Below are 10,556 nucleotides of genomic sequence, written 5' to 3' on the forward strand. Positions count from 1 at the left end.
TACCACGACCAATCCACCTAACCTGCACATGTTTGGACTGTGGGAGGTAACCCACACAGACACGGGGAGAACGTGCAAACTCCGCACAGAGAGTTACCCAAAGCCGGAATTGAACCCAAGTCCCTGGCGCTGTGAGGCAGCAGTGCTAACCACAGTGAAGATAAAAGACTTTTCATTTAAATGAATGAAACAGTCCCTTTTAAATAGTTTACAAACAAAATCCTCCAATAAGTGTTCAAAACCTTCTGTGATAGCCGAGAACATCAACTAACAGCAACTTTTTAAGCAACTAGCAACATAAAAAGTTACATTTCCTTTATGCAACACATCTGATTGCCCGATGCTCATCTGTTTTAGGTGTTATTCTGTGGCAAGTTGAATGAACCAAATATACAGTGGAAAAACAGGGCACAAACTGTGAGTTACGCTGCCCTACCAACAACATACCACAAGAAACACCATAAACTGAATTACTTCATAGTTCAGCAGACACTGCAGATAGTTTTCAGTGGTCATTGTTTGCAATTAAGTCCATGATTCTATTTCTACTAAAAAATACATTTTAATCGCCAAAATTTCTCTTTAAAAAATAAGGTGGTGGTGGCATCTTAATTTAAAGCATTTTTAAAAGTTCATTTATGGGATGTGGGCATCACTGGCTAGGCCAGCATTTATTGCCCATCCCTAATTGGCCTTGAAACGGTGATAGTGAGCTACCTTCTTCAAACACTGCAGTCCCTTTGGTGTAGGAAAGCCCACAGTGCTCTTAGGGAGGGAGTTCCAGGAATTTGACCCAGTGACAGTGAAGGAAGGTGAGTGACTTGGAGGGCAACATCCAGGTGATGGTGTTGCCAGTGTGTCTGTTGCCCATGTCCATCTAGATGGTAGCAGGTTGTGGGTTTGAAAGGTGATGCCTAAGGAGCATCGGTGAGTTCCAACAGTGCATCTTGCCACAGTTTGTCAGTGGTGGAGGAAATCAATGTTTGTGGAAGGGGTCTTAATCAAATGGGATGCTTGTCCTGGATGGTGTCAAGCTTCTTGAATGTTGTTGGAACTGCACTCATCCAGGCAAGTGGAGAGTATTCCATCACACTGGATAAAAGCAAATTACTGCGGATGCTGGAATACTGAAAACAAAAGGGAAAATGCTGGAAAATCTCAGCAGGTCTGGCAGCATCTGTAAGGAGAGAAAAGAGCTGACGTTTCGAGTCCAGATGACCCTTTGTCAAAGCTGTGACAAAGCTTTGACAAAGAGTCATCTGGACTCGACGCGTCAGGGATATGCCAGGACATGAGGTTACAGATTGTGCTCGAGTACAATTCTGCTGCTGCTCACAGTGCCTCACGGTTGCCCATTCTTGAGTTGCGAGATCTGTTCAAAGTCTATCCCATTTAGCACAATGCTAGTGCCATACAACATGATGGCAAGTACTCTCAATGCAAAGATAGGACTTTGTCTCAATGAGGACTATGCAGTGGTTACTCCAACCAATATTGCCATGAACAAATGCATCTGGGGCACGCAGGTTGGTGAGGATGAGGTCAAGTATGTTTTTCCCTCTTGTTGGTTCCCCCACCTCCTGGCACAGGCCCAACCAGCAGCAATGTCCTTTAAGGTTTGGCCAGTTTGGTCTGCGATGGTGCTACTGAGCCACTCTTCATGATGGACATTGAAGTCCCCCACCCAGAACACATTTTACGTCGTTGTCACCCCCTCAATGTTTCCATCCAAGTGGTGTTCAATGTGGAGGAGTACTAATTCATGAGGGGTGAGGGAGTATGTGTTAACCAGCAGAAGATTTCCTTGTCAATGCTTGAACTGATGCCATGGCACAGTGGCAAGCACTGCTGCCTCACAGCGCCAGGGACCTTAGTTCGATTCCCAGCTTGGATCACTGTCTGTGCGGAGTCTGCACGTTCTCCCCGTGTCTATGTGGGTTTCCTCCGGGTGCTCCGGTTTCCTCCCACAGTCTGAAAGACATGCTGGTTAGGTACATTGGGTACACGGAGGAAGAATTTAGCATAGCCAAACAGGCGCGGAGTATGGCAACTAGGGGATTTTCACAGTAACTTTATTGCAGTGTTAATGTAAGCCTACTTGTGACAATAATAAATAAACTTTTAAACTTTAAACTTCATGGGGTCCAGAGTTGATGTTGAGGTCTCCCATGGTAACTTCTTCCTGACTGTATACCACTGTGCCGCTACCTCGCTGGCATGTGCTATGAAGTCTCTGTTCACCACCCACCCTCCATCCATCAGTTTTCACTCCTTCCCATTGAAGACACTAACTCATTCTGAACCACATTTGTATGTGGGCTGGTTGTCCTCCTGTACCTCATCCATTTTTTTTATGAGTGATTAGTGAACAGCAGCAAGGACCCTGGATGGTTTTCCAGTACTTTGGCCCATAGGTTCTGCAGCTATTTGTAGCAATCCCTTCTGCTTCCCCAGTTGATGTCAGCAAACTCAGCAGAGACTGGTCATCAAACTTGGAATATTTTTGGTCTATGCAATTCAGTATTACATTGTACAGTGCAATTAACCACTTTCTCTTGCCATATTGATACATATATTGTTAGGGGTCAACCAGCTAAAGGCAGTATGCAGAACATTACCCAAATAATATTGTAGTGAGGGTGGGGTAAATTTGGGTTTCTTCCAGATAATCCTACGCTTCTCCAGTCAGCAATTCATGATTTGATAATTCAATAAATGTTACCTACTGGTCAAGTCGTATTTGGAATTCAGATTCCGTCTAGCGTAGTATAGAATACAGGGAATCTTCCAACTCAAATCAAACTGCACAGCTTCACACTGCAAAAATAAAATGCCAATTTTAAATAAATCCCTATTTCAACAAAATTCTCACTGGCCTCCCATTGAAGAGAATTTTCTCTTTAGATTCCCATGTGACAGGTGCTCTTACTCTTGTCTAAGTGGTTCATCGGGTGAGCTTCTCAACAGGCCAACGTTATTCTGTAACCTTCTGTTAGATGATGTCTAACAATGATTCTCCACATCTGTGAAGCTGTTAGCTTCAGTTTTGAATCTTAGCTCCTTAGAACATAGAACAGTACAGCACAGAACAGGCCCTTCGGCACACGATGTTGTGCCGAGCTTTATCTGAAACCAAGATCAAGCTATCCCACTCCCTATCATCCTGGTGTGCTCCATGTGCCTATCCAATAACCGCTTAAATGTTCCTAAAGTGTCTGACTCCACTATCACTGCAGGCAGTCCATTCCACACCCCAACCACTCTCTGCGTAAAGAACCTACCTCTGATATCCTTCCTGTATCTCCCACCACAAACCCTATAGTTATGCCCCCTTGTAAGAGCTCCATCCACCCGAGGAAATAGTCTTTGAACGTTCACTCTATCTATCCCCTTCATCATTTTATAAACCTCTATTAAGTCTCCCCTCAGCCTCCTCCGCTCCAGAGAGAACAGCCCTAGCTCCCTCAACCTTTCCTCATAAGACCTATCCTCCAAACCAGGCAGCATCCTGGTAAATCTCCTCTGCACTCTTTCCAGCGCTTCCACATCCTTCTTATAGTGAGGTGACCAGAACTGCACACAATATTCCAAATGTGGTCTCACCAAGGTCCTGTACAGTTGCAGCATAACCCCACGGCTCTTAAACCGTGGAATCTTCCACGGTTTAAGAGCCTTCCCCCTTCTACTTCCAGTCAGCTAACGGTGGGAGCTTGTTATACATGGAACCAGGGCACAAACCTGCATCCTATTAGTCTGGTAAAATTCACTAGGATGCCTATATACTGTTACACTTAGTTGTTCACTTTTGTCCTCGCCCACCTCCCAGTTACATATTCTAAATCGCTAGAAATTGTGCAAGAGTGATCTTTTCTCTGCATGTTGAAGTTGCTGGCTACGCTCACATTTCTCTGCAGTGACCACAAGCTGAAACTCAGCACCATGTGGAGTCATGGGTCACACATTACTGTAGTGGCACTTAGCAGCAATACTGATATAGTCAGTTGTTGCTTCCTCTAGACTGGATTATCAACATACTTTGCGTGTGGGAGAGGGGAGGGAGAAATAATTAAGTATAACCTGTATTTACATAAGCTGTCACGGAAAAAGATTTTTGATCTATTCTTAGGGCAAAATCACAAAACATAAACAAAGAATGCATTTCAAATGTTGCTACCCTTCCTCCTTCCTTTTCCTTCTCCCTCAACATGGTTTCAATACCAAAAAGATAAAGTTACCAACATTTATTACCTTGTCAACTGGTTCTATGAGAAAGTCATTAAACAGATACCACTGTTTGTGAGTGACACCCTGAAACATAAAAGTACGGTGTGAGATACACATGTTAAATGCTAGATTAAGGCAGCGGTTTTCAAACATTACTGAATTGGGGAAACCCTGACAAATATCAACACCTTTCCAGAGACTCTTGTACTCAATCCAAAAGGCAGTGTTAATTACCCAAAGGAAAACAGTGCAAATATGAAAATGTTACTATTGATATACAACAGAAAGGCTATGCTAGTATGCCAATGAATACAGGAATCGGATGCCCTCAGTGATGCTTTGATGCATACTTGAGTCCAAGGAAAAAATTAATTCGAAAAAAATTAATTAAAGGAAAAATTATTGGTCTTAAGTGGTGGTGGGGGTTCATTGCTAAAACCTTACCAAATACCAACCTATGACTTCTAAAAATGGAAAGGTTCTCTCACATTTTACAATTGGCAACTGCCATTTGGCAAATCCCCATCCCTGCTTATTGAAATCTCACATGATAAGGTTTTGAGATTCTTTAATTGTCCAGCATTTTGGAAGGACAGTGGACAGCTGTTTCAAAGCAGCTGCAACAAGGTCAACTGATAATCTGACAAGATCCTAGGAATGATACATCTTACAGTACTTAAATGCTTTACATTTTGTAAACTTGGATTTTTCTCCCTCTAATGAAATAGTTGAGCTAACAGCATCACTTACAGTAGCTTAGAACTGACCACTCTCATTACAAGTGTAGAAAGTATCTGGCAGCAAATCATACTGTACCTCCTTCCGCTGATGATATGTTTCCCCAACCTTAATATGTGCCACAAGATTACCACCAGTCCGAGGATCTAAAATGTGCGCCACTGTCACCACTAGATCATACAAGTAAGTGTTCTCTTCATCTTCTGAAGGGCTCAGCTACAGAACAGGGCCAAAGTAAACAGTAAGCCACCGTAGGCTGCTCAATGACTTCCACATAACAAATCAGTTATAGTTTGAAAGTACCGGATCTTAATATACTGAATACACACTATCCTGAATATAGGTGCATTTGACTTAAAAAAAAATAAACCTAAAAAGTAAAAGCAGCTTCTTGTGATGCTGATTATTTAAACACATCAAAAAACAAATTTCTTCAAAGTAGATTTATGTTGTTAACATAAAACTTCACTGTTCAAGTTAAACTATAAAGTTGGAATGTTGGAAACGATGTGTAGTTTCCAACATATCTTTAAAATTAATGTTTCCCAGATCTTTTCCCTTCCCTCCTTCTCTCCCAACACTCAGTGAGTTATTCAGCACAGTCCTCGGGTTTTGATCTCAAACTCACAGTGAGAGTACTTCCCTCCCTGTCCTCTTTGCAGAGATGCAGATCTGCACAACAGCACGATTGAGTCTGAAATCCAATATATTATCTTTGTCTGGTCTGGCTATTGTTTCAAAAAGGATTTTAATCATTTTAAATTAGCGTTAAAAGATGGAAAATCATAATTACAAAAATGATACATTGAAAAGTCTTCATTTCCAGTCGCCTGATTATAAACTAATTAATTTCTAAGCTGCATTGTTAAAGTTTATTTATTCATCACAAGCAGGCTTACATCAACACTGCAATGAAGTTACTGTGAAAATCCCCTAGCCGCCCACACTCCGGCACCTGTTCAGGCACGCTGAGGGAGAATTTAGCATGGCCAATGCACCCAACCGGGGAGGAAACCGGAGCACCCGGAGGAAACCCATGCAGACACAGGGAGAACGTGCAAACTCCACACAAACAGTGACCCAAGTCGGGAATTGAAACTGGGTCCCTGGCGCTGTGGGGCAGCAGTGCTAACCACTGTGCCACCGTGTTACTAACTTCTACGTAAAACACAGGAGTACATGCAAAACATACATTATCTAGGGAGTAAACATAAGTACTTTCATTTCCTTTAAAGAAACTCTGGGAGGGAGTACAGGAAAACATATTTCTAAACAGGATGCAATAGGGCGCAGTAAATACAATTAACGAAAAATATTTTTGAACCCAATTATAATTAAACTGAAGCTGGGTTGCATTAGATATCAGCCATGATGGAGAAAGGAACAGCGGTTGAGAACAAAATATTCCAATCTTCCAGTATAGTATAAGGACCCACATTACAGTCACACTGATACCAGGCTTCTGCCACAAGGGCTCACTGAGAGCTGTGTAAGTAGCAGTGCTCCCTCTAGTAGCTATAGCAGGTACTGTAGTGTTTGTTCAGTCAACACTCTTTAAATAAACTTCACTTGCAAAAGTGAGTTACTTGCATAACTGCAATGGATTGCTAATGGTTTTACTCCTCAAATTTCCTACAACTGTATAATAATTCCTTAGAGAAAGGAAATGCTACGGACACTTCTGTAACTAGAGAAATTAACCAGGGCACCAACTGCAAACTTAACATTCAAGACAATTTTCTGTTTAAACGGTCTTTCCTGCAGGTTTTGTTCTCAAATATACACATTTTCCATGCGTTGTGGAAAAGACACTAACCACTTCACCTTGAGAAAAATATTTGCACATAATCTAGTTCCACTTCTCAACCCAAGCTGCTGTGTAACTAACCATTAAATCATGCACGGCAGCTCACTGTCAATTTTTTCCAATTAAGCAAGGAACCTCCTCGCAGCACCTGCTTTCTAATTCCATCAATTGAGATTATAACCTGGTTATATAAGCTTTCATAACGCAAAATGAAAGTCCATGTACACCACAGCAACAACATTAACCTCATCAACCTTTGCTGTTACCGCTACAAAAAAAATCTAGCAAGTTGGTTAAACACGATTTCCCCTTTAGAAATCCATGCTGACTCTTCCAATCAACCTACATTTTTCCATGTGACTACTAATTCTATCCCAAATAATTGTTTCTCAAAGCTTCCCCACCACTGAAGTTAAACTGACCGCTCTGTAATTGCTGGACTTATCCTTACAACCATTTTCGAATAAGGGCACAATGTCTGCAATTCTCCAGTCCTCTGGCACCTCCTCTGAGTTTAGGGAAGACTGAAAGATTATGGCCAGCGCCCCTGTAATTTCCACACTCACCTCCTTCAGTATTGTTGGGTACCTAGCTCCTTAAATTCTGATTGCAGGACCACATCCTCCTTCCTACTCAAGTTATTGGTACCAATGTGCACCACGACCTCTAGCTGTTCATCCTCCCCCAGAAGAATATCTTGCAGCCACTCAGTGACATCCTCGATCCTGGCAGCAAGGGGGGGCAACATACCATGCTTAAGTCGTGTCTACAGCCACAGAAATGCCTGACTGTTCCCCGAAATAACAAATCTCTATCACCATTGCTCTTCCTTTTCTCTTCCTCCACTTCTCTGCAGCCAAGCTGCTCAGACTGCCACAAACTTGGCTCTGACTGCACTTCTCTCAGGAAGCAGCATCCCCACCAGCTTCCAAAACAGAAAAACAATTTCTGAGCTGCACCCCAGGGAACTCCTGCACTACCTGCCGGATTCTCTTGGACAGCTTGGCAGTCACCCATTCCTCTCTGACTCATGGCTTCTAAGCTGTGGTGTAACCACCTCCCTAAACGCGCTATCCATGTAGCTCTCAGCCTTGCGGATGCGCCACAGTGACTCCAGCTGCCTCACGAGCTCTGAAACCCAGAGCTCAAGTTTCTGCAGCACTTCCTGCACATATGCTCGTCTTGAACACTAGCAGCGTTCATAACTTCCCACACATTACAGGATACGCAGTCCACTCGACCGAGCTGCCCTGCTGTGTCTTAACAGACTTCTGAGAAATGTTATTGCTTATGGAACAAAGGGCATAGCAGCAACATGGATACAAAATTGGCCGAGTGATAGGAAACAGTGAGTAATGGTCAAATGATATTTTTCAGGCTGTAGGATGGCTTGTAGTTGAGTTCCCCAGGTGCTGTATTGGGTCCCTTGCTTTTCCTGGTATATATTGATTATCTAGATCTTGGTGTGCGGGGTCAATTTCAAAGTTTGTGGATGATACAAAACTTGGGAGCATTGCAAACTGTGAAGAGGACAGCGCAGAATGTCAAAAGGACATAGACAAGTTGGTGGAGTGGGCAGATAGGTGGCAGATGAAGTTCAATGCGGAGAAGTGTGAGGTGATGCATTTTGGTAGGAAGAACATAGAAAGACAACATAAAATTTGGGTTAAAATTCTTAAGCGGGTGCGGGAGCAAAGGGTGCATATGTGCATAGATCATTGAAGGTAGCAGAACAGGTGGAGAGAGCAGTTAAAAAAGCATATAGTATCCTGGGCTTTATTAATAGGGGCATTGAGCATAACAGCAAGGAGGTTATGCTGAACTTATATAAGACAATAGTCAGACCTCAGCTGGAGTACTGTGTACAGTTCTGGACGCCACATTATAGGAAGGGTGTGAACACATTGGAGAGAGAGCAGAAGAGGTTTACAAGAATGGTTCCAGGGATGAGAAACTTAAATTATGAGGATAGATTGGAGAAGTTGGGACTGTTCTACTTGGGAGGCAAGAGGGCTAAGAGAAGATTTGATAGAGGTGTTCAAAATCATGAAGGGGCTGGACAGATTAGATAGGGAGAAAATGTTCCCACTTGTAAAAGGATCAAGAATAAGAGGGCACAGATTTAAAGTAATTTTCAAAAGAAGCAAATGTGATGCGAGAAAAAACGTTTCCACACAGCTAGTAGTTCGGGTCTGGTATGCACTGCCTGTAAGTGTGGTGGTGGCAAGTTCAATCAAGGCATTCAAGATGTCAGGAGACAGAGCCAGTTTTAAGTGATCTATATTTGTATTGTTAAATATTAGAAATAAGGTTTGATTTAAGTAGGTTTAATTTAGTGGTTCTGTGTAAGCAGAGTAAAACTATAGTCAGATTCATGTTAGACAAATGTGTTTGCATGTGTGGAGGTTTTGGTCAATTCAAATTGTGCTCAGGGTTACAGCGTGAAAAGGAAATTAAAGCTTGGGGTAGGAAGGCTTTTTGTGATTCTTTTTAACTGAATTCATAGCAGCTGTTGACAGGCAGCGAAAGAGGGAACATCTCTCAGCATTGCTAGAGGAAAGGTCAGTGCCAGAAATCTAAAGGACAGCTAGGAAGCCTGAAGTTAGAGAAACAGAGGAAATGGGACTGGACTAAAATATGGTTCAGTGAAGACAGACAGCTGAAAAGAAATTACCTGGCCAGAAGCCAGAAAGATATCTGAAGTGATTATAAGGTTTGTGATATCTTACTACAGTTTGAGAAACATTAGATTAAATAATTGTCAGGCAAATGGTTGCTGGATCTCAGGGCTTGTGTAAAAGCATTCAAGACAAAAGAAACCTGAGGGAGAGTTGGAAAACCTGGAGGAAGATCCTTGTTAAAACCGTGGGGATAAAGCTTTATTTGAAAGGATAGTTGGAAAACCTGGAAGTGAATGCTTGATGAAAACAGCTGATGGAAAGCATTGTTTGAAAGAAGATTTTAAAGTGCATCTTTCGGAGAGTGGAGTTTGGAAACACTTGTGACAATTATCTGGGGGAATTGGAGGAGAAATCCACAAAAGATCGAGTGAGTGGCATCTGCCAGTTGGTTTCTGAATGAGGCGTTATCCTTGAAATCTGTGTACGATTGGTCTCCTTTCGCCATAACAATTCTGAGATTCTATGAAGTGTACCACCACACGATTTAATTTTTGATTACCTTTCAGATCTGCACTAAAAATTTAGATATCAGAATCAATCTTTCAAGGTTTGAAAAGACATAACAAGCAATCAAAACCTAGAAATAGTTACATACGCCTTCATTTTCAGTCCAGTTTGTGACTTCCAGCTCTTTATTTTTAGTGAGCTTCATCTTGATAGAACATGGGATCCATATATTTTTCAGTTCCTCAATTGATGTATAGAAGCTCAGGCCTTCTGCATTACAAAGTGCTTCCCTGAAAAAAAATGAATGTCTCGACTTGTAAATGGAACTTTATATTACTGTCAACAGTTACATGAAATTCAGCACTTTTTTCCTTCAGGTGTTGGGATATTTGGGAAATCCTTTGAAATTAAATGAAAAAAATTCCAAGGAGATAGATTATTCTAGGAAACATGTGGGATACGCTAGTTAGTGTTTGTATTGACAGATACAGTTTTTCATCAGCTTTGCAAATTATATAAATACCATACAAGTAAAGGTAATTATGAGCTATTTTATTTGTACCATAGTTGTGAAGTTTCAGATGTAATAGTTGGAAAAGTAACTATCTTTTCTTCCTTTTGAAAAAGCGTGCTTATCTGATAAATTAAAAGAGAATGAT

General features: G+C 41.8%; 1 protein-coding gene across 2 annotated transcripts in view; it reads right to left on the reverse strand.

Annotated features, from left to right (window-relative positions):
* pan2 (poly(A) specific ribonuclease subunit PAN2) overlaps positions 1–10,556 on the reverse strand; it is a 115,769-nt gene that overhangs the window by 57,526 nt on the left and 47,687 nt on the right. For both annotated transcript variants that reach the window (XM_078201178.1, XM_078201177.1), the window contains exons 17-20: positions 10,046–10,187; positions 5,041–5,178; positions 4,249–4,308; positions 2,727–2,817 (exon numbers count right to left, since the gene is read on the reverse strand). In XM_078201178.1, coding sequence (XP_078057304.1) covers positions 2,727–2,817; positions 4,249–4,308; positions 5,041–5,178; positions 10,046–10,187 — 431 coding nt within the window. The remainder of the gene's footprint in view (positions 1–2,726; positions 2,818–4,248; positions 4,309–5,040; positions 5,179–10,045; positions 10,188–10,556) is intronic.

This window comes from Mustelus asterias, chromosome X (assembly GCF_964213995.1).
Source record: "Mustelus asterias chromosome X, sMusAst1.hap1.1, whole genome shotgun sequence".
NCBI classification, from domain to species: Eukaryota; Metazoa; Chordata; class Chondrichthyes; order Carcharhiniformes; family Triakidae; genus Mustelus; species Mustelus asterias.